We start from the raw sequence: 27,920 nt of genomic DNA, 5'->3' as shown, positions 1-27,920 counted from the left end.
TTTACTTAGGGTTTATGCTTTGACCTGGGACAATATGGAGGGATGTCTGTTACTCATGCAGCACTCAGTATAAATGGATACCTCTGACGCAAATTGTTGTTCATTGTTCTAAATGAATGCGCTGATTAATGCAAAAAATTTGACTCATACTGAATCTATTGCTTAGCTCATAAATGTAGCAATCAAGACTCATTAAACAGTGGTTCCAAAAATAAATAACATTGCTTAACTCTGATGCTAAAGCCCGAAATGTCTTACATGACATACAGACGTTTGTATTGGAAAGAATAGGTTCGGTTATATTATTACTGTCTGAATCTGCTAAAAAGCCTGTATCTTGCAGCACTGTGTCTGTAATCTTTGGTGCACTGCCTTCCTTCATCTGGCCCCGGGGGTTTCTGTGTTGTTTAGTATAATCTAGATTAAGACAGTGGTACATAGACAGTGTGATCGGTATATTTACAGTAAGCGTCTGACTCGGAGCATCATCTCTTACAGAGTAATAACATCTAGTCCTCTCTGTGCCGTTCTGCTGAGTCACCATCAGTTCTAGGACACCACACTGTAAATTGGGTTATTCAGGATTATTTGATTACAAAACATTACAGTATTACAAGTAAATTTGCCCCCCTTTTCAAACGATGTGCCGTGCAAATTATGTCGCCACGCATCAATATTGAGTTATGAAATCTCTGAGTGTTGCCATGGAATTTGTCTCGCAAATTCGGCTCCTCAGCTGGAAACTAAAAGCTGGGCTATTTGTGCCTGTATTGACATTTTAGCAAGTACAGTAGAAGAGCAAGGCCTAGCTTTCACTTTGCATGTGGTACTTATAGCTCAGTGGGTAGAGAATGGCACGAGCACTACCGGGGTTACGGGATCCATTCCCACAGGGGGTCACCTACACTAATAATTTATATCCTCATGGTACTGTAAGGTGCTTTTAATGTGAGTGTGCACCAAATAGCCTATGTTATGTCATGCACTGTAGCCATACTGTGTGCTATAGCCTATTGGTTAAAGTAGCAATCTGTGACATTTTCATATAAATAAATGTCTGTTTTGCTGCTCTCTATCACTGATTGGTATAATACAATAGTGATTCAACCTGTATCCAATTCAGGAAAGCTTTTCCATTTGCTGTTCGAACACGCGGTGTCTGGTAGCTAATCCTCTGCCGCACAGGAAGTGATGCGTTTTATGTCTCCGGTTTGTTTAGAATAAACAGAAGAAGAAGAACTGGGTAGTTAGCGTGAGCAGCGATAGCCACCATGGCTGAACAGACAAAGAAAAGAGCTGTAGCCACCTACAGAAACTCAAACTGCATCAAACAGAAAATCACAGTACTGGACACACTGTTTGATTGACAGGTGACCTCTGGGAGGTGCAGTGGAAAAACACCACAGCAATGAGCGCTGAGCACCAAAGATTAAGTACATAGTTATCTGTTTAGTGAAGCAATTGTAGTGATGTGCTTGTAGAATTATAGATGTGGATCGTTAAAGTCACTCCATCTACATGAGATCTACACACACAGTCCAGTTTTTTTATTTTGGACAGTGACCCTCAAATGGTTGAAATGTTCCTGAAACCCTTGTAGTAAATATCCACAAAGATGCTCTCTTTATTTCATTTTCCTCATCATCATCAAACATTCAGTGGCAGCCATCTTGACTGTACAAACTAAACTACTCTCAAAAATGTTGATTTGAATGGGAATGGCTTGTTTTGACAGTCCGAACCTCTGTATCCCCCCCCCACAGACCACCAGCAGCGGCAGCAGCAGGATGAGCTCGGACGGCGGCGGCAGGCCGGCCAAGGTGGGCTCCCTGGTGGAGGTGATCGGGAAGGGGCAGCGCGGCACCGTGGCCTACATCGGCACCACGCTCTTCGCCTCGGGCAAGTGGGTGGGCGTCATCCTGGACGAGGCCAAGGGCAAGAACGACGGCACGGTGCAGGGCAAGCGCTACTTCACCTGCGAGGAGAACCACGGGATATTTGTGAGACAGTCGCAGGTAACTGGCAGACTTGTTTTTTTTGGGTTATGATGAAGGAAGAGTTACTTTTCCAAAATGCTTTATATCCACTTTGGGGGGAAAAATCTGTACCTGAAGTTCATATAAAGGATCCAGGCTGTTTGTCAACTGTGGACTTTGGGAACTGGAAAATTATCAGGGATATTTTGCTGTCTGGCATTTTTGATCAGTAGGTATCAGGGTAAGAAATTAACTTTTTTCAGAGGGAATTTCTTTTGGCCCGCAATCACATTTTTTTTAGAGACGTTTTGGTTGTTTTCAGGGGCAATTTTATTGAACTATGAAATAATGCCCTTGCATTGCATATTGGCAAATAAAAACTCAGTTTTACTACTAAGATTTGTTTTATTTCTGTAATATACCACATGTCCCACACTTCTTTCCCACTGCTGGAAAGAGGATGGAGCCGTTTCCCCCTCTCTCTGTCTCCCAGTCCACCTTCCACCCCTCCATTGTTGTTTTTTACGATATTGGTTGTTTTATTTTTTGTTGATGCGGTGTTTTGTGTGGGGTTGATATTTCCTTCCGCTGTCTGCATGGAGCCAACATTTCCTCCTGCTTCAGGCTGCGTGCTCGGTTGGTTTCTGATCATAAACCGCTCCATTTTTCCAACGCTCTGGCTCCCACGAATCACCTACGGTGGCCCAGGGGGGACAGTAATCGCATTCACTTTATGACAACTCGATGAAAAAATATGAACAGAGCAAAATATTTAATTTCACAGGCATTTTATGAACTTTTAAAGGCATTTTTGCCCCCGAGCTTCTGTTACTTTCTGACTCCACTACAGGAAAGAGTGTAAATTCTTGCTGCTGTGCTACCTGTGACCTAGCTCTGAGTTCACACACACACACACACACACACACACACACACACACATATCAGCTGCAATGCTGATTAGGTGCTGTATCACTATACTTTTAATAAGTCTCCTGCTTAGCTTAACAGACTTGCTGACCCTGAGTGGCCTTGCACCGGAGTTGTAAAGGTTGCTATGGGAACTGAGAAAATTGCAATTCACTTGGCGAGAACCATATTTGAACAAACATCAATAAACAAGCCAGTTGTTTTTCTGCCACTTTGGTCGCTTTCTTTTTCTGTCTGTTTCGCTTTTTGTTTTGAAGGCGATAGCTGATGAATGAAATGGTGGGCATTGAAAATCTGTTATATGTTGGAATACATTTCTTACCGTCTGTGTTTCTCTTTCTCTCTGTCTCTCCCTCTCCCTCTCTCTTTCTATATCTCTCTTTTTCTATCTCTTCTCTCTCTTCTCTCTCTCAGATCCAGCTGGTTGATGATGGGGCAGACACCACGTCCCCTGAGACACCCGAGCCAGCCACTGCCAAGGTTCCCAAAAGAGGTAAGGACACACACGTACACACACACACACACACACACACACACACACACACACAATATTCAGGAGCATATGGTTTTGTCCTTGGCCAGCATTCTGTAGCAGGTTTCTGTATTCAGTCGGTCTTCTGCCAGTAAAAGGGGATTTGATAAAACACGATGAAATCTTGTTGATCCTGACTTCTGTGAAACGGAGGTCGACTGGGGGAAAAGACGTGTTCAGAACAATGAAACATAGTGGAATTCCAAACCTAAGCAAAATCCAAAACATGAAACGTGCACCACACACACACACACACACACACACACACACACACACACAACCTCTCAGCTTTTTCTTACATGAATCAACATCCCTTATCAAACCACTCACAGTTTATGTAATGTAATGGCACCAGGGCAGGGTGGTCCAGCGGGTACAGAGGCCGTCCCGTAACTGAAAGGTCACAGGTTCAATTCCCACAACAGCAACATTGATGTCCATCAGCAGCCTTGTCTCCTGTCACAGTGTCCTTGAGCAAGACAGTGTAACCCTACCTGCTCAGTCTGGTTTAGGGTGTCAGCTAAAGGCCTGAAATGCAAATGTGCTTCAGTAAATATCTCATTACAAGGACGCTGTCTTGCTTCATGGAGGTCCTGTGTGGCTCATTATGCAGAGCATTGCTCTAACACTGCCGGGGTTGGGGGTTTGATTCCCACTTGGGCCACCCATGCTAAAAAAAATGTGTGCACTCATGGTACTGTAAGGCTTTTTGGATGAAAGTGTCAACGAAGATGACATGTAAATGTCAAACTGAAAGGCAGTTTGAGTCAGCTCTGCCTACTTGATGATAGAAGTAAACAGGAGATTCTTCTGTCTCTTTCTAGAAGAACAGACCTGGGAAAAATTAGCTGGAAACTACCAGATGGGATATAATTTGTGATTGCCAGCTAATCAAACAGCCTCAAAAGCGCTAAAATCACTTGGGCTGGGCGATATGGACAAAATGAATATCACGATAATCATAACAAATTATTTAGATATCAGTATATAACGATATCTGCTAACACATGCAAAATCACATGTTAAATAAACAAACTGATGTTTATTGCATTGAACTGCTTGGTAATTTGAAGTATGATAAAAGACGAGGAAGAAGTCATTTTCAAATATTCCCTAATTTGCTTCAGATTTCATTTTGTGAGAGATTATCAGTATTTTCTTATCTATCATTAATTTAGCGGCATATTTAACAGTATTGTGTATCACGATAACTCGATATCATTGTTTCATCACAATGTTATTCTACTGGAAAACGATAAATGATAATATTGAGGTCCAGCCCTTCTTTCAACACGAGAAAAGGAGATTTTGTTGCCTGTGTTTTCCACATCTGTTTACCAACATTTCTGTCTGCTAGAGGGTGGAGTCTGAGGCTGAGGCTGTTTCCATGGTTACTCCTCAGTGCTGCTATGGGGTTTTAGAAGGAGGGGGGTGGGGAGTGGGGGGGCTTAGGAACATCCACGGCCCGGGGCAGAGAGGGAGACTGAGGTGGTGACACATTTGGCAATTTTCTGGGCAATTGTAGATGGACAACATGGGCAACAGGCAACCAAAATATGACTCAGGGTTTATTCAGATGTTACCTGGCAACAAGGTAAACTCCTTGCTGCACTGTAGCTGCTGTAAAAGCCGTCCTGTGCATCACTACCTTTTTAGATAAAAAGAAGATGATTCAGAAAAATTAAAGCAGAATAGGCAATTATATTTACATCTTTGGCATTCAGCTGCTGCTCCTCTCCTGAGCAACTTACTGTACAATGAGTACAACAGCAGAAGCAGCTTTGAATTCCTGGATCACCAGCAGTAAGGAGTGTGAGGGTCAGAGCCACAGTGACCTGAAAATACTCCTGTGACCCCAGAATGATCATATAGGAGATGAACTGACAGAAATGTAACAGTTTATGATGAATTCATGATGAATTTCCTGCAGTTTACCGCAGATGCACGGCCGTCTGACCGGCCAGCAGGAATTGGGCCGAGTGAGACATCCTGTGTTAGCGTCGGCCACCTGGTGAAAAGACTGGCGTGTTGACTTTATTCTGTTTGCCTTGTCAGTTTAAACCAGGATCTTGGTGGGACTTTAGACCATGAGAAGGATGACGCTGATGATAAATAAGTGTTTGTTTCTCTCTCTCTCTCTCTCTCTCTCTCTCTCTACCTCTCTCTCTCTCTCTCTCTCTCTCTCTCGCTCTCTCTCTCCTTCCTTCTTTTTCTCTTCAGAGATCCTGGAGACGCCCAAGTCCACTAAACTGGTGAGTTAGATAGCGCTGCACTGTGGCACAAAGTTCCCTGCCAGGCAATCAGCAGCAGATATGGTGGCATACACTTGGTGTTTCACACACACACACACACACACACACACACACAGACAAACACACACACACACAACAGATGCAGATGGCCGTGCACACACAGATACAAATACTAACAGACGGAAAGACCAACAGACTCACATGTGTATGCATGCAGACATACACACACACACACATGCCTGCACACACACACACACACACACACTCACACACACACACACACACACACACACACATACGCACCTACTCTACATTCTCTGAAGTAAATCCTTTGTGTTTCTGTTGACTATTGGAGGATATCCTGGCTGAGTGCCAGACCTGCCCAGTTTTCCTGATTCAATGCTGATATTTCATCCATTCCTGACTGCCTATCTTGAAATAATTGGCCCTTTACACACTGAAGTATTGTTAGGTGCGAAGTGTGTGGGAGGCTTGGTAGCCTACAAAAAGAAAATAGAAACCTGCACAACACTGACTCTTTCATTTGCAATAATTTTTCCCAGGAACTGCATCTCTTTTCTCAGTAGCATGTTTTAATTCGATGTAAAACATTAATCTATCTTAATACACAGGAGTTTGTGTTGGTGACGTTGGCACAGAGGCTTGCTGATAACTTACAGTACATGCTGACAGATGGTACAAGTACAACAGAGCCTCATAAACAGTGCAAAGAGACACTGCAGCTAGATATTATGAACAGTATACGTTATTCTCCATATATACATGTTAACAAATGGATGAGAGAAAGGCTGAGGCCCTCTTCTCCAGTCCTGGAATATATTAATAGTGTTGGATGTTCTAAACTGTTGAAATATAGTTTAAAAATCCATTTAAGTAACTTCCCCAGTTTGTTGCTATAAGCACTGGTGTGTTTTAAATATCTTCAAGAAAAGTGACATCATCAAGTCTATGTATGCCACCTAAATCAGAAGAAGTGAATGGCCTGTTTTCTTTTTTTGTCCAGCAGAGGGCGCTGCTCACTCATAAATCTCTTCAGTTAGATTGTGATACATACCGTAGGTTGGTTATTTATCAAGTGTCTCTTAGCTGGAATCAGTTTTACCTTTCAGATTAAAATAAATTAGGTGTCTTTGATGTGACCTGATCTGTGACTCTAGGTCAGCAGGCAGCACAGAAGTCATCAATTTATGACTCTCAAAGGCTTTAATTAATACAGGCCAATTATTGCAGCTCTCTCTTAATTATGCATTACTCCTATATGGTTCTAGGATCTGCAGCTGCAGTTGATTGTTCTAAGGAATTTTGAATACATTATTTCAAAGAGTTCAATTGAGCTTTTATGCTTATCAAGTGCAAGTGTTTTGTCAGTAAATCACTTATTCTTTCCCAGTGAGGTTAAAGCAAAACCTGGCATCAGTTCATATGGAGTAAAAACTGATTGATCCTGTAACACCTGCAGTAGATCTAATGTTAAACTTTTTTCATTTCCCTGTCATGTTGGGCGTTCACAGCTAGAAATTTAAAACGTAAAAAAAAAAAAGAAAATAAATAAAACATCAATGTTAAATACTGTAATTTATTTTATATTCTAGGAATTTAGCTGGTGCTCTTATCCAGATAGAATTGCAATAAGTACAACTTTAAAAAAAAAATCAAAATCTATAATAACCGAGATCCCCATGCTAATCTAAAATAATGTAGATCAAGAACATAACATGCAACCAGTAATAATGAGGCATAATGTCCTGAAAATAGATGTGACAATATTCCTTTGAACCTAGAAAGATCATGTATCATCATGTTTTAATCCCAATTTCTCCTGGAAAAAAAAATCCCAAGGAACAATTACTGGACATTAAAATACATTAAATCAAACTCAGATGGTATGTATATAGTTTTGGGATTGGCGTCACCACTGTTAGAGGAAATCCTCGAAGAAGCCTGGTGCTGAGTCACAGCAGCCATGATGGAGTCTCTGTGGATCTGGCTCCTGTTTCACCTGATACTCCTGCTGTCCTCCCTCCTCCCTCCTCACCACAGCACACCTCAAAGAAGAAGTGAATTGTATAATAATTATTAGCAAATATGCATAACTTATGTCAAATCTCATCACATATCCAGCAAAATCCCCTTTTGAACGGAAGAGAACCAGCAGTAAACCTAGAGGATGTTTCTTTGGATTGTAAATGCAGGTGAAAGGCTGAACCACCACAGCCAAACAGAGTCATTTATTCACCACTTAAGATATAGCATTCTTTATTTATTTATTTTTAAATGTCGGAGGTACAATGTATAATTTAGGGTCGAGTCTAGCCAGACCGAATCCAAATCTTCTGCCCACACTCAAACTGAATCCAAAGGGTCAGTAGGTTTTTGTTAACTGTTGTTAATAATTACAAGTTGCCAAAGTGTTTTTCAAACCTGAGCAATTAAGTGAGAAAGTCAGCTCAGTTTGTCGTGTGCAGTCAGATTTTTGTTGGGTTCGGGTATAAATGTCCAACTCTTCATAATATAACACCTTCTGTTTAGTTAATGCTTTTATTCAGAGCGCCACTCAGTAAAATGAGTTCATACATTTTTAGTCTGCAGCAGGAAAATCACTTTAATCAGCTTTATTGACCAAATGAGTTTGCATATACAAGGACTTCAACTTGGTGGGTTACTCATGTTGGTCACATTAAATATAACAACACTAAATTATAAAAGTAGTATATAAAGAAAATGAAAAATTTTAATTTAGGAAATAGGCCTCTTTTCTATACAATATGCACTAGGTCTCTGTTAGAGCCTGACTGATTGCACTGATAGGAAGCTGTGGAAATCAGTGATAGAAAAAATAAACATATATCTACAGATCTAGAGAATATTCACAGTGTTTTGAACACTGCAAGGAAAAAAAATCTACAAATAAAAGTACCATAGATGTAGAGGAATGTGTCTTGGTGATATTGGTGCAGAGACACTTCAACAACTTACATTTTCACGTTGATAAAGACATCCATGTTACACACCAGGGACACACCTGGCTGCAAGCTCCTCTGAGAATATTAGATATTAGATTATTGTGTAATTTCTCTGTAGCAGGATAGTTGAATAGCAAATCAGTCTTTTTGACACTTTTTAATAGAATTTTTCATGTGCAATTCATGTGAAAATGAACTAAATGAAGATGAGGAAATGTGTGAGCGTGGGAGAGAGAGAGAGCATATGTGTGTATTTGATGTAGGAGAGCGCTGACTCACTACAGTCCCCTTCACCTCCAGCATGCCACCGATGAACTCTGACCTCTAACCTTCACCTTTGCACCCTTCCTTTCCTCCTCTCCTCTCCTTCCTCCCTTCGACCACGCAGCGAGGAGTGAAGCCCAAAAAGGTGGTGCATGTTTCTCTAACCTCGGTACAGTGGTAATGTTATGATGACCGTGGTAACTGTGGTAACCGTAGCTATGAATGGCCTAGCTGCTGCATGGCAACGGGGCCTCACCCTCATTTACCCATGATCCCCCTCGCATCTCATCAAAACCCTTCGTCTTTGGTCGTGACGCCGTTTGTTCTGCGTTTTCAGTGCGAGAGCGAATGTGAGATATTTGAGAGCGAGAGACGACACCTGTGTCCTCCGTGCTGCCACGCCCATTTACTGTCACCTGTCTCCTGTCTCCTGTCTCCTGTCTCCTGTCATTTCACCATGCTGTCTGCTCTCTGTTAGCGTTGGTTCAGCTGTGGTCTTCTGTCGCTGCTGTCTGTGCGTTTGGCAGCATGTTAAAGTCACAATGAAATGAAAAATGACTCATAACGTACACCTATTTAACAATAAATGCCCCAAAATGTAGAAAAAGTATTATTTTCTAGTATTTTTATATCAAAATCTGCTTAGTTCTACTCCTGGAAAATGTATTTTTAGTGGTAACTTTATAGCGTACCAGTAGGCGTACATCAAAATTCCAACCAATATTACCATCATCGATTTTTTTAATGATTCCCTCCCTAAGCCCCTCCCATCATATAATTGTGCATTCATGTACTATCGGATATATCGGAAAAACAAACTTCCTACTTGGAAATTTCACATGAATGCCCTCTAAAGTCGGATGTTTAAGTCGGAAACTCTGCTAAAATTTTCCTACCCAAGCTTCCGAGTTATGATGCAAATGGTGACTTTTAACCTTCAACAAGGTGAAAAAATAAAGGTTTTTTTTTGAGTCAACAGTAAGAAAACACAGACCCATGCACCTTTATTGCAAGTTTGAAATTAGCCAGACTAACCTAACATCTGTTTGAATGAGGCTGAGGTGGCTGAAATGTATTCGTTTTAAAAGAATCAGAAATTTGTGGCAGTTCCTCTGAGTCACTTTTCATGTTAGCTCTGGTTCTGAGCGGTCCCGCCCCAACTTCCTGTTTCAGCTGGAAATATGTCGAATTGTGGAAGCAAAATGCCATCGAAATGCCGTTTCCCTGTGACTTTAACATTTTCTGTTGAGCCGATTGGGGATTCATCACAAGGTCCGTACTGACGGTCCGGTGCTCTTTAAATATCCTCGGCTGAGTCATAACGTGGAGACGAACCTGTGCTGCGCTGTCTTGAAAATGTCAGATTGTGACCGAGGTGAAGTGAAAACGAACCGCCCCCTGCCTGACCAGAATAGACCTGGACAGTATGGATTTCCTGTCAGCTCGTCTGCACTCGGCATCTTCCCCCTGCTGCATCTCCTCCTCGGCAGCCCGTCTGTCGGCCGCAGGAACTGCCTTTAGTCTGGAACCAGGAGGATTAAATATTCTGTCGTGCAGCCCGAGTCTAACCGATGGCTGTCAGTAGTGAATGCCACAAAGCGTAGTGCTGCAGCGGATGCAAAAAAGTAGGAAGTGAAATGTGAAAGTCATCCGGATGATGCAAACATTCACTCGATGTAGAAAAGTGCCGCTGGAAATGTTCTTCATGATATTAACACAGAATGTTAAGGGAGAATGAACTATTCTGTCAGAAATTCATAGTCATGGATGTGGAAGTTTCAAGTTATGTGTTTCAGGGTATGCAAATTAAAGGAATAGTTCACCCCAAAATGAAAATTCAGTCATTATCTACTCACCCCCGATGTCAGTTGAAATTGAAGCTGAAGTAGGACCACCAAACACATCTCGGCCTTCTCCTAAACCATTGAAGTTCTTAACGGCTCCAAAAAAAAAAGCATAAAATGTCCATCAAATTTCTCCAAATAGCTCCTGCAGCATAATCCAAGTGTTTTGTAGCCAAACCAGCGCTTTGGGTCCGAAAGTCCAGTATTTACCCCATTATCGCCTACATTTTCCTCTATTCCTTTAAGAGTTCAACAAACCAAATATGTACCTGTGCAGAAATATATCTGAACACTTTAAAATATTTGAAGGTGCATTTGATTTGCTCGCCTAGCGCTCAACCAGCCTCACACTTGGAAACATCCAGACCTGGGGCAAATGGTATTTGCAGGTAATTCGTAGCATTTCTTTTACCGCATCAGGGCAATTTAGATAGTGTCAGGCAATTTGTTAGTCACAGAAAAGCAAACTGAAGTGACTTTCAAATACTTTCCTGTGATTTTCTGCACTTTCTGGCACTGCAGTTGCATCCGTCTGGCGCCTAAGTATCTGTTCCAGGTTTGGAATCATCACTTCCTACATAAGTATCAAGTCGACACAACTTTTTCTCAAATATAACTGCTGCCATTTTGCCCAGGCAGGACAAGCTGGCTGCATTATGTTGTGCAGGTGCTGCTCCGGCAGTAATTTTATCCCTCTTTGTTTTGTTGGAGGCTGCTGGACTGAAGAGCAGTGACCTTAGAGGCAGTGATCCTCCCTGCATGTGCTGGGGAAGCAGGAACTTGATACGTCCCTACATCTCTGTCTCTGTCTCCCATCACTTCTGCTCTGGATGCCCTCCTGGTGCAGCAACTTCAACTGTGTGATGGAGAGAGATAGAGAGAAAGTGAGGGGAGTAGAGAGGGAGGGAGAGGGTAAGAGGGAGGGAGAGGGCAAGCGAGAGAGGTTGCTTAATATTTCAGCAGGACAGATTTCCCTTAGCTGCTCTGTAATGGATACACATAAACATTTTTTCTTTGTAGTGTAGTAGTCCAGTCTCTGAAATCGTATTTTTTATTTAACTCCCATCGATATCAAACATCGATTCCTCAACACTTGTTATGATATCCTCATACTCACTCATACACTTACACCGCCTAGTTTTACTACAACTTAAGCCTCTTCAGGTTTCATCACAGCGATCTTAAATGACTTCTGCCCGTATTCCTGCCCGTGGTGTGAAAGTATTTTAGGTGTAAAGCTCACAGCTAAGTGGAGTTTCCCCCATTGAATTAATCCTCTTAGATGCCTTTTCTCTTCCCTCTGAGCCGTTGGCACAGAGAAGGAGATTAGTGGAGGCTAAGGAAGATATTATGATAGTAAATCAAATGACCCTTGGGTGTAACATAGCTATTTAGGAATGAATTAGCCTAATAATCACTTTTTACATTAAAAACACCTCTTATCGGAATTAGTATTACCTTTGAACCTTAAGACTAGCAGTGTATCAGAGGCGTATTCCTGGAAGTAATGATACATATATGAGATAGTGTTTCAACACATGACACAAGGGTTCACATTCCCCACAGTGCCATATGCACACTGTAGGTAGCCTTATTGTTTTTTGCAAATCTCATTTTAATGAGCCCATAGGAGGAATCTGCGAGCGTTGCTAGGATACAGCGGAGGCTCGCATCAGTGTTGCTACCCATTTACCCCTCTTACCTCAGTTCACCGCCCCTCCCTCCCTCCCTCCCTCCCTCCCTCCTCTGCACACATCCTCTCCCTGTTTCCTCTCTCTGTCCTCAATCACCGCTTCTCTCCTTCCCTTCGTTACACACCCATAGCTCCACAGTTCATCTCTGTCCACACACACACACACACACTTTCTCAAACACACCAGCTCTTCTCACCCGTTCCCTCCAGCTATCTGTAGTCGAGGTGGCGGTGGGGTTGGTGGGTAGCGGAGGGGGAGGAGGGAGGAGGGAGGGAGAGGAGGGAGGAGGGTGTGCAGTGATGTAATGCGGGAGCAGGGCATTGGCTGGGCTGACAAATCACAATAAGCGGAGTGAGAAGGGAGACTGAGACGAGGCGGAGGGAGAGGGGGGGGGGGGGGCGAAAGGAGGGAGAGAGGGGAGGTTTGGGGAGGGGAGGCGTCTCTGTGAACAGAAGCTGGTCGGAGGCTTGTGGCAGCAAGATGTCAGAGTCCTAATCAGAGCAGAAAGGGAGGGACCGACTGAGGGCTCGCGCTCTGGCAACACCCGCCGAGCGGCTCGGATTATGAAAGAGGCTGCGCTGGCAAGCCGGCAGAAAGGACATAAAGGAGGACTCTAGCGGGAGGAAAGGGGAGGAAGGGAGCCTGGGAAAAAAATCGCCGCGGCCATTTGCACTACTGCAGCTTCCCAGCCTGAGCAGAGCGGAGCGGCTGGAGTCTGTCTGTCTGTCTGTGTGTCTGTCTGTCGCTGTCTGTCTGCCTGCCTGACTGTTCGCTGTGCGCCGGACCGGCTGCATCCGTCTGTCTCTGTCTGTCTTAAACCCGGTCTCGGCACTCTTTGGATTGAGCCTCTTCGCCTGTTTTATCACCTTGGTGTGTGACTGTGTGTGGATGTGTATCTCTCTGTGACCGTGTGTGTGTGTGTCTTCTTCTCTTGCAAAAAAAATATGATGAGGCAGACTCCTGCACCCCGGAAGGTACAGAACACCATCTGATGTCTCTATCTGTTGGGATGTTGCTCTTGCTGTTGTTCTTCTTCATCATTTTGTTTGGTTGTTTCGTTGGCGGAGCCGCCGCACAGATCACGCCTGGAAGTTTAATTTATGCCTCATTTTGTTATATGGGGGGGATTGCTTTTTTTCTTGTTGTTAAGAGATATTTTGGTATTCGTAGTGTGTAGAAATCTCACTCATACCTGCAGCTTGGTTGTGCCTTGTCATCTTGCTGTGTGTTTATTCTTATTTTTACCTCAGTGTTGATGGTTGCTAATTCACAGTGCCGTTTTACAGAGTTAATTCATGCTTATTCATCTGTCTGCAGTGGCTTTTTATTTTATTTTAGTGGAGTTCAGTGTTATTTCTCAGTCTACAGTACATGCTTTGTGGTTTATTTTTTGTTAAATATGGCCTCATCATGCAGAAGTCATGCCTTCGACCTATTAGATCACAGCTTGGAGTGTTTTATGAGGTCAGTGGTTTTGGCCATCAGGGAGAATCAATAATTTCACCGTTCATTGCAGATATACCGGATAGGCCGATGTGATTTTAGTACAGTCTGTCCCGTCTACAGTAGGATACTATGGCTTAAGAGGCTGTCAGCTCTTATTTGGTACAGCTGTTAGCTCTGGCTAATTTCTGCTGAATGGTCTCAGCACTAATCCAATAAAGAAAGCTAACTAGCCAACGCTGTGGCAGTGTCCAAGCTGAAGGAATCGGGTTGCAAGGGATAAGAGGAGGAAAGTGAAAGGTAGACGAGAAGAGGAAAGAGGTTAAGCTGCTGATCAGTGAATAGTGTAAGACATCCGATTATTTTGCCATGAGGAATAAAAGAGATAAAGGCTTGTGTACAGACCTGGGTTAAATGGTGTTTTGTCACTGTTGGATGAAAGCCTTGTATCTGTAAAATTACAATTTCACATTTGGCAGACGCTTTTATCCAAAGCGACAAAGAGATTTTAATACAACACAAGCAAGGATCTATGTAATCTTCAACAACTAAGAAAACCAGCCTTGTTTCCAGCTTGACCACCATGCATTTTTGAGTTCATCCAATGAGGTTTAAAAGGTTTTCATAAGGTTCGTAGAATGTTTTCAGTGGAAGTTAAATCATGAAAACCACCAAAATTGAGGATGCAAGCGATTGCCATTTCATTCTTTGTGTTTGTTTTAATCTACTCAGAATACCTGATGGGTGGGGTTTACAAAGGTTACATCAAGATAAATCAGCTAGTGTCTGGTTAAGTTATTAATCCCAGAGAGATATTCTAAATTGACTTTCAAATACTGTTTTTTGGGATTGTCTACACTTCTTGGGATGCACTGTATCGTCCTTTATGGCAAAGCCCACCCACCTGGTGCTCTGAGGAGTTCAAAACAAACGCTCAGTACTGTTTGTGAGCACTATTTGACCCAGGTCTGCTGAACACAATCACTAGAAATGAGATGAGAACTAAGCGTGGATGTTTCCCTGCACACTTAATAGGAAATCCACTTATCCAGACTGGGTGTAGCCTGCTGTCTGGAGCCCACGACCCAGCAAGATAACGAGCTATTATCCCGGCGTTGTTGGGCTCATATGAACCAGATCTGCTGTGTCCACCCAGAGACACAATGCAGGCATTTAGGTCAGTCGCAGCGGCAGTACCAGTCGCTGTGTCCATGTTGCCGCTGAGGTGTTTGGTCACATGGTCAGAGACGAGGCCCCGGAGACCCGCTGGAACAAGAGAGGGATAGACCAGAGGGAAACAAGCGAGGGGGGGGATCCATATGGGCGGTGTTACATGATCTGATAATGGCTTTTCTGGTACACTCAGAAAAACAAGCGTACTTTTATGTTTTTGTAGTCGGTAAAGTAGTTGATTTCAAGACTTTTTTTAGAGCCATGTCAATAATTTCATCACTTCATCTTGTCTTTTTGTCTGCTGATATCCCATTTGATATGAAATTTGCCTTGAATCACTAACCCTGGCTGTTTGTTTCCTTCCCTTCCCTCCTTGCCTTCTCTGCTCTCTCTGCTGCCCTTCGACCTTTTCCGCCTCCTCTTCTCCTCTTTCTCCCTCCCTCTCTTCTGCTCCTCCTCTCCTCCTCAGACCACGGCCAGAAGGCCCAAGGTGAGCCCGGTCTCGTTCAGCAGCAGTCGTCAGGGCTTCACATTTTCATGAGTTTGCATTATTTGATTTTTTTTTCTTTTTTTTTTTTACCTCATGCAATTGTCTGCGTGTGTTTGTGTGAGTGTGTTGCCAGCAAGGTAGTGACAATACATCATCAGATTACCCACCTTATTGCAAATCCATTTTACTTTCATGAGAAGAATGACACAACTTTTGTTATTTTCTACACAACAACAGCTTGCACATTGCTTTTTTTCAACTTCTTCACATTGATATTTACAGACCCAATAGTGTAGCCTGTCTCTCCACTGAGAATTCAACTATTCACTGTTTTCTTTTCTTTTCTTTGTGTCCTACTCTCCACTGGCACTGTGCTGGTGTATGGTTCCCATTCCCATTATATCAGTTTTAACTCATGTTTTGGTTAGTTTTCACCGACAGTTCCACCCAGCAAATTCAACACATACATTCATTGCTTCATTTGTTCACTTTGTTTGCTTTCTGGTGTTTTTTTTTTTTGGAGTTTAAACATTTTCCTATAGAAGCTTTGCAGTTACGTCACAAATCTCCCAGCAACCACGTCTGGTGCCATCATGGAGGTCCAGTGGAGAATTGGCTGTGTGCAAATAAAGACTAATGATATAACAACCTGACAAAAAAAAGAGAGATACCTGAAAAGATTGTTGTGGTGTGGCTATAGGTCATTTCAGTAATGTTCTAAGTAAAAGCGAATAGTCTTTAAAGGTGGATTTGTTTCCAAATGTAGGTTACTGTGACACAGTAAACTGTCTTGTCTTAAGCCCTAGTCTCCAAAACACCAAAACACTGAGTTGTAGTTTGGGTCAGCTCAGTTAACCTGAACAAGCTGTTATTGCTGCCCAACAGCTGAGGACCTCCACTATGGCCGCCAGACGGTGCGGTACATCACCTGACAGCCATCTATGCTCATATGGATCTTCTTATCATTGGCTTTTTATCCCGATGTCCTCCAAGTCCCTTTTCTGTAAGTGACCGGTCATTCTTTACTCACTACCCTCCCTGTCTGTCCTCTGCAGCCCAGCCGACCTGCGGGCGCCGGCGGTAAGGGGGCTCCCTCCGGCTCGGCCTCGGCCTCGGCCGGGGAGATGAGCAGCAGCGAGCCCAGCACCCCGGCCCAGACGCCGCTGGCCGCCCCGGTCATCCCCACCCTGCACTCCCCCGGAGTCCCTCCACCCCCCGTCCCGAGCAAGGTCAGTGTCAGCTCAGTACAACAAAACACTGCTAGGGGGACGGTCACACTGCAGCTGAAAGGGTCCCAATCTTAATTTAGGTTACATCATACAATAGATATGAACAATCATCCAAAAAAATCATCTTATCCAGAGTAACTTAGTTTACCCAGAGTCACCTTAGAATACATAAGTCAATGTAAAAAGTTGATCATGATGAAATATAATAATAAACAGGCTATAATTGCAAGCAGCCTACTAACAATCAAGCATAAGGAATAAAAACAATGCAAATTAATGTCTTGTGATAATCAACTACGTAGCAACAACTTTTTTAATTACTTTAATTACATAATGGTAAAGAAAACAATCTATTACTACTAACTACTGTTATAACTATATATTGTTTGTGTATTCAAAATTAATTTCATTATCAGTCTTTTATTGTCATTTATGTTTTTGTTTTTGAAGTGATAATCCATGAGATTCTTGTTCATGGTGGCTATCGCTGCTCATGCAAACAACCCAGTTCTTCTTCTTCTATTAATTCCAAACAAACCGGTGTTTAGAACAGACAATATAAAATCTTTCATGAACTGGATATAGGTTGAATCACTGCTGTGTTATATCAACTGGCAATAGAGAGTAGCAAAACGGACATTTATTTATATGAAAATGTCACGGATTATCACTTTAACATTTGTTAAATGCCAGCTGCCGTCGTGTGTTAGACTCTAAGGCGGGCGTAATGCGTGTCATCCGTGTTTTTTCTCAGGAGGAAGTCACTATGGAAACACAGGTGCAGTGGTGTGATGTGGTTGCACTTGATATTGAAGTGTTGTTTTTCTCACACTAACGTTTTTTAACACTTTGTCAAAGGTGTGACTGCCAGTGTTTAATTGCTGTGTGTGTTCGGGTGGGGATCTGTCTCTGTCTGAGTTTTGGAAGAAAATTCATTTTAAGTGCAGGATTTACCTAGAATCTCCTGCTGCTTAGCTGTAGTGGAACTGTGTGATTATGTGTGTGTGTGTGTGTGTTTTGGTATGTATATGTGTATCAGGCCAGGCGTGTGTGTGTGTGCATGTGTGTGTATCAACGCTCCTCTCCCCTTCTCTCCTCAGAAGGAGTCACTGCACGCCAAAGCGAGGTTAAAACTTCCTAACGCATACAAAGATGAAAGTACTGCTATCACACACTGATGGTTTAGACCCGCTCCATTACTTTCATTACTCACTGGAGATGAAACGCTTCATTCTCATGTACTTGACGCTGTAAGGAAATATTAAAGAATGAGAGAGACTGAAAGTAATGATTTGAAGCTTTACACTGTGTCATAGAATACTTTCATTTTTTATGTGTGTGCTTATTCGTGCTCTAACCAGCATCTGAGAAAAAGCAGAGCGACCTGTGTTGAAACTTACCAAGTCTCTCTCTCTCACCCTCCCTCCATCCTTTCTCCTTCCATCCTTCCACATCACCAATCCTCCATTCTCAAATATCCCTATCATTTTTCCATCCCGTCCATCCCTCCGTCCCAGGAGGAGGAGGCTCTGCGGGCCCAGGTGAAGGACCTGGAGGAGAAGCTGGAGACCCTGAAGATGAAGCGGACGGAGGACAAGGCCAAGCTGAAGGAGCTGGAGAAGCACAAGATCCAGCTGGAGCAGCTGCAGGAGTGGAAGACCAAGATGCAGGAGCAGCAGGCCGAGCTGCAGAAGCAGCTCAAAGAGGCCAAGAGGGTAAAGAGTGACGGATGAATGGATCGATAGATACTTGGATGGATGGATGTTGGGTGGGTTGCTTGGTGAATGGGTGGGGAGATAGATAGATGGCTAGGTAGATGAATAGATATAATTTTTAGACATACTGAAGATGAATCCATAAAATAGTTGTAGAAACAGAGTATAAAGGTAAAGCTGATGGGTAGATAAATGTGTGGATGGATGATAGATAAATACCATAAATAAGTGTAGAAATTTAATACGGAAGAACAAGGTTTATTGCTCAGGGGGCAAAAATTGTAGATACCCCTTCATTTAAAAAAAAACGTCTTTTTACATAGACAAATCCACAGTGGTGTGCAGAGGAAACATAACCTTCTAAACTATGGACAACCGTTGACTGATATGGGTTTTTGAAGGCCGATACCAATATTTTTGTATTGGAGCTGCTGATGGCTGATATTTTGCTGTTGAACATCTTCCAATTTGACCATTTTTATGTCCAAAAAATTACAAGTGTTCTGTCTTTCCCCCAAAAATTTTATCCGTGTTGGGATGGAAAAGCATTTAGACCATCAAGTGACACTAAAACTCTCCACTGAAACCCAGACTCATTAAATAATTTTAGTGTCAGCAGCTCTTTAAGGCAGGGAGACCCTCCGAACTTATTCAATGGTAGGGGGAAACTCTGGAATACATTACTGCCTTTAAATGAGGAATTCATTTACAAAAACCATTATTGAATAATGAAATGGGAAAAAATAAAATGTGTAAAAGAATAACATTTCGTTGCAGATTTGACAGATATCCAGTATCCCATATCCAATATTTAATCAAAGCCCAGTATCAGCTCTATATATTGGCAAACCAGTACATCAGCCTAATGCTACTATGTACATGAATGAACTTGTGTGTGTTTGCAGGAGGCTAAAGAAGCGCTGGAGGCCAAGGAGCGCTACATGGAGGAGATGGCGGACACGGCGGACGCGATAGAGATGGCCACGCTGGATAAGGAGATGGCGGAGGAGAGAGCCGAGTCTCTGCAGCAGGAGGCCGACTCCCTCAAGGAGAAAGTGGACGAGCTGACCATGGACCTGGAGATCCTCAAGCACGAGATCGAGGAGAAAGGTAAATACTCAGACAGAGAGATAACAAGCTGCTGTTGTCAGGTGAAGAGTCCACTTGTAAGTCCATTTTTTGTGGTAATTATGTGGTTCTGTATGGGATGAGATAATTTTATGATCCTTGGATTTGGGAAACCCTTACAAACCTGGTTGTATATTTTCAGAAACACATGGTTGTCAATCTAGCAATAAAACTGTTAGGGATGCACACATGGGGTTTTTTGGTTTTGTTTTTTTGATTCCGATCACCAATTTTGTAACGGTGTGATTGGCCGATCACCGATTGAAATGATGCATTTACCTATTTACCCGCACTTTGTCCCAACAACACACACATCATGTAAAAGTGCAGAGCAAAGCATAAACAGTAAAGTTTTAATCTAGCACTGTGTTTAACACGTTGTTCCTATGGCTGTATGACACTTCTGGCCTCATCATGTGAAAACAAATAATCCAAACATAGTTATTACATGTTTGTGTTGCATGATGACTGAGATGCTTACTCACCAATTGTTGCAGGTAGAGAATGAAAAAGTTTTTCATCGAGGCAACATAGGTTTCGCCTTTTGTCTCAATACATTAAACTGTTTCCAATCATAAAGGCTAACACAATGTCAGAAATGAACATAATGTGAGCTGTCTGCTTATTAACAGTTGAAAATGGCAAATGAATACAATATTCAAACACTCTCAAAACGTTCTGTTCAGAAATTAGCAAAATGAAATGACGAAGTGTCTCTCTGTGCCGCGCTCCCGGCAATTCTTAAAATTAAAAACGGCAAGGCCACATAAAGAATGGATGAGCCAATTATTAAAAAAAAGCCTGTGCTCAGTTACCGTCAAGTGGCACCGGAGCATCGATGACGAATGTAGGCCTATGATGTGATCGGGCAGCAGATCGGCCAATCACCAGTGACCTGTTGAAAGGTCTCCATCAGTGCATCGGTTTTTCTTAATCCCCATTTTCACAACTGCGGCAAGTGGAGTTCGTAGTGACCAGGGCCGACTCATAAGAAGAAGAATAGTGCCATTTGTTTAATTGAAACTGGCCTCGACATCATCTGTTTTGGCAACAACATGCAGCAACATAAATTTTCTTTGTGACATAAATTAAAAGTAAAAGTTGGCTGGCTGTTTTTGGCCCAGCAGGGGAAAACAAGCTTACTGCATCCACTGGACACAGATAGATAGACACAGATAGACAGACACAGATAGACAGACACAGATAGACAGACACAGATAGATAGACACAGATAGACAGACACAGATAGACAGACACAGATAGACAGACACAGATAGACAGACACAGATAGATAGACACAGATAGACAGACACAGATAGATAGACACAGATAGATAGACACAGATAGATAGACACAGGTAGACAGACACAGGTAGACAGACACAGATAGACAGACACAGATAGACAGACACAGATAGACAGACACAGGTAGACAGACACAGATAGATAGACACAGATAGACAGACACAGATAGACAGACACAGATAGACAGACACAGGTAGACAGACACAGATAGACAGACACAGATAGACAGACACAGATAGACAGACACAGATAGACAGACACAGATAGACAGACACAGATAGACAGACACAGGTAGACACAGATAGATAGACACAGATAGACAGACACAGATAGATAGAGCTCATTTGTGTTATTTTTTGGGTTCCTCTCAGGTTCGGACGGCGCTGCCTCCAGCTACCATGTCAAACAGCTGGAAGAACAAAATGGCAGACTGAAGGAAGCTCTGGTCAGGTAGGTTTGTTAAAATTCTCTCTCTAATATTATAAAGTGCACAAACAAAGTAAAGGCAGATGACTCTTCTCTTCGACTGTCTAGTTTCTGATGCTTGTGGAAAATCTGTCCTCTGTAATGGATGTGATTTAAAATGTAGCTAAGTACAATACTGCAGTAAAAGTAAAATTACTGACTTTAAAAAATACCCAAAAATTACAGTAACGTGAGTAAATGTAATTAGTTAATTCCACCCTTGTAAAATGCATACATGTATGTGTTGAGAAGGAAGAAATACATAATTACACTGTGTAATATGAAGATTGAACAGCTCATAAAATCTCCTCTGCATGACAGTAAATTTCTAAACTTAATTGAATTTCTAAACTTAATTGAATTGCATCTCTAGAGGTGTGCATGTAGGCGTGTGCGCGTGCATGTCCTCTCATCATATTGTTTTCTGCGTGTCAGGATGCGTGACCTGTCTGCGTCGGAGAAGCAGGAACACGTGAAGTTGCAGAAGCAGATGGAGAAGAAGAACGTGGAGCTGGACACTCTGAGGAGCCAGAAGGAAAAACTCCAGGAAGAGATGACCGTGGCGGAAAAGACCATCGACGAGCTCAAAGAACAGGTCGGTGGTTTATAAAAAAAACAGCCAGTTCATGACCAGACCTTGTGACCGGCCGAGCGGCAACTTTACGGCGACTGCAGTGACATAAATCACTCTTGGGGGAGAAAAGCAGGGTTTGGCAGAGAGAGAGAGAGACAATCCTGTTACAGAAAAATCACAGGTTTGATTCCCCAGATTTGATCCCCTTAAGAGCCACTGAATCCCTCTCTGCTGCTCTGGATAAGAGCCTGAATGAATGTAAAAGTATGGAAAAAGTAACTCCCAGAAGAAACTAATGGCGGACTAACGTGTACAAAAAAATGTTATATCCTGGAAAAAAAGAAAAAGAAAGAATAATCACATCCCTGATCACTGCTATCATCAGTTTCCATACCTGCTGTAATGTCAGATTGGTCACTGATGATCATGATGTTGTGATTTATAAAACAGAATATAGAAGCGCTCTTTGGGTCTGTAGTATTGAGACAGAAACTCTTTAGGCAACAGGCAGTAAACAGCAAACAAGACTTGGAATCAACTCATTGCTGCTGGTTCTGATGATGATGATGATGATGATGATGATGATGATGATGACATGCTCTCTGTTTCAGGTGGATGCGGCCCTGGGGGCGGAGGAGATGGTGGAGACTCTGACAGAGAGGAACCTGGACCTGGAGGAGAAAGTCAGAGAGATGAGAGAGACAGTCAGTGACCTGGTGAGTGAAGCACATCAGTCTCACTGTACAGATACTGTTAGCAAACTGAGAGAGAGAGAGACAGACAAATATGTAAAAGCAAGCAGACATGGCTAACATCATAACAGGTTAACAAAAATGCAAAATAGCTTTTGGTTCACTCGTCTAAAAAACACAGTTTGGATGTGAATCTTCGAGCAGCACCGGAGCGCACCCCACTAACTTATTTTTCCGGCTTGGCCCCGCCTCTCTGTGTGTATTTATAGGACTGAGGTCAGTGAAAATTAAAGTGCCACTCTTTGCTGACTCATTTCATTATTGATTCGGGCCAAGGTCATTAATATGTACTGCCCTCTGGTGTTTGTATCCCTGCAGTCATTGTTGAATTGCTATTTGAATTTGATTCAAGTACTCCTCTGATTGATTGACCTCGCTTGGCACAAACAAGCCTGTAGTAGAAACCTTGTCCAGCTCCCGGTCGAGGCAGGCAAAGGCAATCACTCACAGTAATTTAAAATTAAAAACAGCTATTCAAGTATCCTTGAGCAATGCATTTGTCCCCTATATCAACACTGTGAATAGGAATCTGTTCTTCGTCAACTGAGTTAGTTCAAGTAATAACCGGCAACATTTTCATATGAATGTCTATTGAAAGGTCAGATCAGAAAGGTGATCTCTAGGAAGTGCAGTGCAGAAACACCACAGCAATGAGTGTTGCAGGAAAAAATAAAAAAACAAGGAACTTTAGCATTACCACCTTTAAATAATGGTTATTAACGGATTTCAATCAGGGACTGACCCTGTTCGTGCATCACTGTCTCCACGCTGCAGGAAGCCATCAATGAGATGAACGACGAGCTGCAGGAGAACGCCAGGGAGACGGAGCTGGAGCTGAGGGAGATGCTGGATCTGGGCGCGGCGCGGGTCCGAGAGGGCGAGAAGCGGGTGGAGGCGGCCCAGGAGACTGTGGCCGACTACCAGCAGACCATCAAGAAGTACCGCGAGCTCACCGCCCACCTGCAGGTACGATCACCGAGAGGGGCGGGCGAGACCAGTGTGGGGGTCGTTACTGGGGAAAAAGTGATAAATTACACATTACTCCTTACTTTTCTTAAAACTAATGCATTACTTTACTTATTACTCCCTGAGAAAAGTAATTAGTTACTCTACTTGTTACATTACTTTTGCGTTCCACCCTAAAATGATTGTGCTAGGCTTACTTGCGTTCATTGGGCCAATAAATATTGTCGACCTAGGCCCACATTACCAGCAGAAGTCTAAATGACAGACACTAAATCTTTCTTTTAAAGGTTTTTTATAAAAGTGTAATGTGATTACAGTAATGCATTACTTTGTAACGCATTACCCCCAACACTGGTTGAGATGAAATGGCTTACTGGAGTATCTTATTTATTATTTCTTTTAATTTTTAGCATATTTAGCATAAAACACATTATTTGAGCCTACATGTTTCCGTCTCTCTCCTGATTCTTGTGCCTGCAGGAGGTGAACAGAGAGCTGACCAGCCAGCAGGAAGCCTCAGCAGAGCTGCAGCAGCAGCCGCCGGCAGAGATGTTTGATTTCAAGATTAAGTTTGCAGAGACGAAGGCCTACGCCAAGGTCAGACCCCAGTGACAGGCCTTTCTGCTGCGTAACGAGACGTTCTCAGCTGTGTGATGACATGTGAAACGTAATCCTGTATGGGCCTGAATGTCTGTGTGGATGTGTGCATGTCTGTGTGTGTTTGTGTGTTTCTGTGGGTGTAGATGCGAGTGTGCAGATTTGTGTGTTTCTGCTTCCAGAATTAGCAAAGGAAAAAGTAAACTCAGTGAACTCATCTCTCCTGCTGCACAATTAAAGTTTACTAGGATTCATTTGTTCAGCATGGAGTCCGGACTGTAGATTTAATTGCGTGCCTGAGATCGATTTCTAATTAGGATGTGCATATATTATTAAAGAACAGTCTCAGATGTGTACGTTAGATGAATTGCGAGCTTTGCCAGCTGTGTACTGACTGTTCTCTGTGTGTGTCCAGGCCATTGAGATGGAGCTGAGGAAGATGGAGGTGGGTCAGGCCAACAGGCAGGTTTCTCTCCTCACCTCCTTCATGCCGGAGTCCTTCCTGCGTCACGGCGGAGACCACGACTGCATCCTGGTGCTGCTGCTCATCCCCCGGCTCATCTGCAAGGTAAACTCCACACACTGTACTTTACTCAGATTATTTGTACTGAGATGATTTAGACAAGAGTTTTTAAGCTTTGAGGCAAGTGAGATGTATTGAGATGCAACTCAATATCAGGAAGACATCCCTAATGGTTTGTTCAGTGTATTTTTTGTATGTGCGCCCACAATCCCATGGGTGTCACTCTCTGTTTATGTGTGTATGTGTGTCCGTCCAGGCTGAGCTGATCAGTAAGCAGGCCCAGGAGAAGTTTGACCTGAATGAGAACTGCGTGGAGCGGACGGGGCTGAAGGGAGCGGTGGGGGAGCAGCTGAGCTTCGCGGCTGGTCTGGTCTACTCCCTCAGTCTGCTGCAGGCCACGCTGCACAAATACGAGCAGTACGTTTCCCCATGTTCCACTAAAGTTACATAGCAGGAGAGAGGGTTCACACACAGAGAGGACTGACGTGGTTATCTGTGCATTTGTATTAAAACTTTTAAGCACACTTGGCCACAAGTCTTCTCTTTGAAGCATCGGGAATCTGGTGCTGGTGCGGTGCAGTCTCACCAAGTTAACGATTCCCACTCATTTGTGTGTGTGTGTGTGTGTGTGTGTGTGTGTGTGTCAGAGCGCTGGGCCAGTGCAGTGTGGAGGTCTATAAGAAGATCGGGTCTCTTTACCCGGAGATGAGCGTCCACGAACGCTCCCTGGACTTCCTCATCGACCTGCTGCACAAAGACCAGCTGGACGAGACCGTCAACGTGGAGCCGCTCACCAAGGCCATCAAGTACTACCAGGTAGACACACACACACACACACACACGCATTATGTTGTCGTAACAATAATGCATTATTCACAGTTTATTTTTTTTAAGTGGAGTTTCATTTATATCCAATGCTAGCTACTATTTTACATGCAAAGTACTATACATACCTATATGCCTATTTACAGTGTTTGATGTTGATTGCAGCATGCTGCAACAGTCCAAGCTGGGTGATGACTCTATTAACAGTCCAAAACTTATTTATAAAGAAATTAGTTCAGTTAACAGGTACAGCTTTCAAAATAAGAGCCCTCTGATAAAATCAACATAAATATGCCACCCACCTATTCCTAACTCAAAAGCATGAACTAAGCACATAAACCAAAATGCGTGAGCTAAATATAAAGTTATCGACAAAATGTCTCCTACATTTGACATTACTGTCCTGGACTTTCAGCACCTGTACAGCATCCATCTGGCAGAGCAGAGCGAGGAATGCACCATGCAGCTGGCTGATCACATTAGAGTGAGTACCTGCATCACCGACAGCATCACCGCAATCAATTTGAAATGTTCAATCCATTCCAGGGGTTATTTTGTGATGAAATGTTGTAATTTAGTTTTTGGTGTATCCACTTTCCTTCAGTGTGCCTTGTCTACTTTCTACTTCAGTTAGTGATTTGCTACATTTCCCAGAATGACTTTCAACAGCAGGCTTGGTTTATAGACAGATAAATAGCTTGAAAGTGAGATCATTCAGCTGTGGGTTATACATGTAGGTGGAGAGAGCGGTAGCGATAGTAGCTGTGCCTCTTATCCAAAACGCAATCCTGTCAGTGGTCTTCACCAGTCGAGTGTCATTTTCTGATGTTTGTGTGCAGTTTACCCAGAGTGCCTTGGACTGCATGGCCGTGGAGGTCGGCCGTCTGCGGGCGTTCCTGCACACCGGCCAGGAGAAGGCCGACCTGGCCGTGCTGTTCAAGGACCTGGAGACGTCCTGCAGCGACATCCGGCAGTTCTGCAAGAAGATCCGCCGGCGCATGCCTGGAACCGACGTGCCCGGCATCCCCGCAGCGCTCAACTTCGGACAGCAGGTAACCACGGCAACCGATTTCCACCACTCTCCGTACGGCTATGATTAGGAACGTTTATTTGTACGTTTGACCAACGTTTGATGTCAAGTCACAGCCTCAGTTCGCTCAAGTCAAAACATAAGTTTCTAGATTGAACTTTAATGATATGGCATACATTCTCAGTTTCTTTTATTATTGTAAAAGTCAGGATTATTTACATTGAATTTTTCCCATCTGTCATAGAAAATACATTTCCTAAATTGGGTGTATTGAGAGTGAATTGACCCCGATACGTTCTGTCAATCTTTTTTGTCTTATGATGATGAAAATGATGAAGGTGACGATCGTGACGACATTAATTATGATTATTTGTACTGTTGACCGTTTAAATTAGAGAAAATCCTCTGCTGTTTGCCTTTTTATCCCACCCTGATGGTGATAGTAATGTAGTAAACTAGAGATAGTAAATGCCTGACTGTTCCCCCAGGTGTCGGACACGCTGTCAGACTGCAGGAAGCACCTGACCTGGGTGGTGGCGGTGCTGCAGGAGGTGGCGGCGGCCGGAGCTCAGATGGTCTCACCTCTCAGCGAGCAGGAGGGGCTGGCGGCCGTCAAGCTGGAGGACGTCGCTTTCAAGGCCGGAGAGCAGGTACGTGTGTTCATACTGCAGGAAATTAGATACTGTGTCACAAGAGGCTAACCTGGACCAACATAGAATATATCAAAGACTAATAAAATTAAATAAAATCGTTGATGTTGTATTTCACTGAGCCCCTGTCCTTGTCATCCGCCATATTCAGGATCAGGAATACAAACAAGTGCAGATTCTGTTAAGTCCCACGATGCATTTGTGGTGATAATGTATAGTTTTTTTGTTTGATTGTGTGAAGAATACTGTGGGGAAATTGGGTGAAGGTGTAAAAATTCATAGCTAAGGTGTGAAGATTACAATAGTCACAATAACAGAACTTTTACTTTCTTAAATGAAATATTGCTCAGTGAAGAACAGACCTGATCTGTAGAAAATAGCTATAAACTGTGAAAAATGTTTGATAGTGCACAGACTAGATGAGTTTATTTTCCTCTAATGACCATGACATCATAGTGATAACACCATGGTGAAAAAAAGCAGAAACTGAAATAAAGTGAGGGAAAAAAATTAAACATGACATCCCTGTATGTTACATCCCTCCTAATAAGCACTGGGATTAATCCTGATGCAAAATGGCAGA

The 27,920-nt window shown here is 43.0% G+C and overlaps 1 protein-coding gene across 1 annotated transcript in view; it reads left to right on the top strand.

Annotated features, from left to right (window-relative positions):
• The first annotated feature begins 1,781 nt into the window (after nt 1-1,781).
• Nucleotides 1,782-27,920, top strand: part of dctn1b (dynactin 1b) — a 32,684-nt gene continuing 6,545 nt past the window's right edge. Inside the window, exons 1-18 of the mRNA XM_078289407.1 lie at nt 1,782-2,015; nt 3,318-3,396; nt 5,656-5,687; nt 16,635-16,814; nt 17,563-17,586; nt 18,326-18,523; nt 19,429-19,633; nt 21,327-21,405; nt 21,856-22,015; nt 22,606-22,710; nt 23,521-23,712; nt 24,193-24,309; nt 24,725-24,877; nt 25,089-25,249; nt 25,480-25,648; nt 26,073-26,141; nt 26,497-26,709; nt 27,176-27,337. Of these exons, the coding sequence (XP_078145533.1) occupies nt 1,788-2,015; nt 3,318-3,396; nt 5,656-5,687; nt 16,635-16,814; nt 17,563-17,586; nt 18,326-18,523; nt 19,429-19,633; nt 21,327-21,405; nt 21,856-22,015; nt 22,606-22,710; nt 23,521-23,712; nt 24,193-24,309; nt 24,725-24,877; nt 25,089-25,249; nt 25,480-25,648; nt 26,073-26,141; nt 26,497-26,709; nt 27,176-27,337 (2,526 nt within the window). The 5' untranslated portion in view covers nt 1,782-1,787. The remainder of the gene's footprint in view (nt 2,016-3,317; nt 3,397-5,655; nt 5,688-16,634; nt 16,815-17,562; nt 17,587-18,325; nt 18,524-19,428; nt 19,634-21,326; nt 21,406-21,855; nt 22,016-22,605; nt 22,711-23,520; nt 23,713-24,192; nt 24,310-24,724; nt 24,878-25,088; nt 25,250-25,479; nt 25,649-26,072; nt 26,142-26,496; nt 26,710-27,175; nt 27,338-27,920) is intronic.

This window comes from Centroberyx gerrardi, chromosome 17, assembly GCF_048128805.1.
Source record: "Centroberyx gerrardi isolate f3 chromosome 17, fCenGer3.hap1.cur.20231027, whole genome shotgun sequence".
Taxonomy (NCBI): domain Eukaryota; kingdom Metazoa; phylum Chordata; class Actinopteri; order Beryciformes; family Berycidae; genus Centroberyx; species Centroberyx gerrardi.
This window is presented reverse-complemented; position numbering and strand designations above follow the sequence as displayed.